The sequence below is a fragment of the Elephantulus edwardii genome, unplaced genomic scaffold, assembly GCF_000299155.1.
Source record: "Elephantulus edwardii isolate Elephantulus edwardi_28Jun2011 unplaced genomic scaffold, EleEdw1.0 scaffold00022, whole genome shotgun sequence".
Lineage (NCBI taxonomy): Eukaryota > Metazoa > Chordata > Mammalia > Macroscelidea > Macroscelididae > Elephantulus > Elephantulus edwardii.
This window is the reverse complement of record NW_006399772.1, coordinates 22,026,137-22,027,653: the sequence shown is the minus strand read 5'-3', so window position 1 is coordinate 22,027,653 and position 1,517 is coordinate 22,026,137. Positions and strand designations below refer to the sequence as shown.

Here is a 1,517-nt window from a genome sequence, read left to right as displayed (position 1 = left end):
AAATCATACGTTTTATAGTATAGATCTCATATGTAATATATTCTCTAGAATATAGAAGACTTTATGTGTACTAACACTAAGGACAGTGACTTTTAACTTAACTATATTAACAAAATTTATTTCTTACAGATTGTATTTATGTTAATGTTCAAATTGTATTGCATCTGTATTTGCAATTTTTTTCAACATTATGTGGGTTTTCTAAGGTAAAATTGGAAAGAATTCTTGCTTTAAGTACAGTTGTGTGTTACATGTTCTTAAAATTTTTCTGTTTACCTATATTTAAGATTGTTACTTAATTTTCACTTCCTACAATGAAAACTATTTTGTGTCCAAATGACACATGGTATGCATACTGTTAATTATCATAGTTCTGAGAAAAGATAAAATTCTATTTTATCATCAACGTGTTCTGTCTTATATCTTCACTCAAGAAACCTTACTCATTCCTTTATAATACAGTAAAGGTCTGGTATGTAAATTTACAAACGCTCTTTGCATGCATTCATTTACATTCATTTTTTTTCACTGTAATATAAGTATATAAAAGTATATATTGCTGTATTCTCAAGTTGGCATTGCTATCAATATTCATAGTTCATATACAGCATTTGGAGAACTGGATGTATTTTTACATGGTCTTGGACTTGAACACATGACAGATTTATTAAAGGTAAGATTCCATACAATAACTTACTGTTGTCTGTATATTTAGGTTTATGTTTGTTAGTGTAATGTTGTTATATTTCACTTGGTAAAAATATCTATAAATCAGTGAGTACCCATTAGTAATTTATGTTAGACATTTTAAATGCATAGTAAGCATTTCTAAATTATGTTTTTAAGTTTGCAGCTACTTAGAATGTGGTAGAATTGAAAAGTTTTAGATACACTGATGGGACAGTAGTTAAATGGAAAGGTCCATTGTTCAAACCCACTAGCTGCTCCCTTGGAGAAAAAAATGTGGCAGTCTATTTCTGTAAAGATGAGTCTGTGCGAACACTTGGAGCAGTTCTACTCTGTCTTACTAGGATCACAGTCAGAATCATCTCGGTGGCAACAGATTATAAGATTGTTTTACTCAGTGCCTACTGTCCTAGAATTCTTTCATGTTTTCTAAGCCCAGAGTATGACATCTTGGTTCCTAATCTTCCTGTAGAGAATATTAGACGACTGATTTTAAACCAGACAATTCTGTTAAAATATTTTGGGACCAGGGTTGGTACTGTTAGTTAGCGTCTTTTTACTCCTATGAGAATGATGATTGCTCGTGTGCAATAGTCAAATGATTGGATTATGTCCCAAGCATTGTCTGGGTGCGTTAGGCGTACTTTATATGATTTGAATAGATGATGTGTATCACCATCTAGGTAGAGATAGTTGCAACATTAAAGTGCCTTTGACTTCAGACAGGCTCTCTTTAGGAGTATGTACATTTTGTTCATGTACTTCTAACTGGAAAGTACTTTACAATCTTGAAACTGCTTCCTGTTTGAGTAAAATAAATGTTGTTTATG

At 31.6% G+C, this 1,517-nt stretch overlaps 1 protein-coding gene across 1 annotated transcript in view; it reads left to right on the top strand.

The window, feature by feature from the left end:
* The window catches only part of ASZ1 (ankyrin repeat, SAM and basic leucine zipper domain containing 1), a 57,653-nt gene that overhangs the window by 33,517 nt on the left and 22,619 nt on the right, over window positions 1–1,517 (top strand). Inside the window, exon 8 of the mRNA XM_006882696.1 lies at window positions 595–673. Within this exon, the coding sequence (XP_006882758.1) occupies window positions 595–673 (79 nt within the window). The remainder of the gene's footprint in view (window positions 1–594; window positions 674–1,517) is intronic.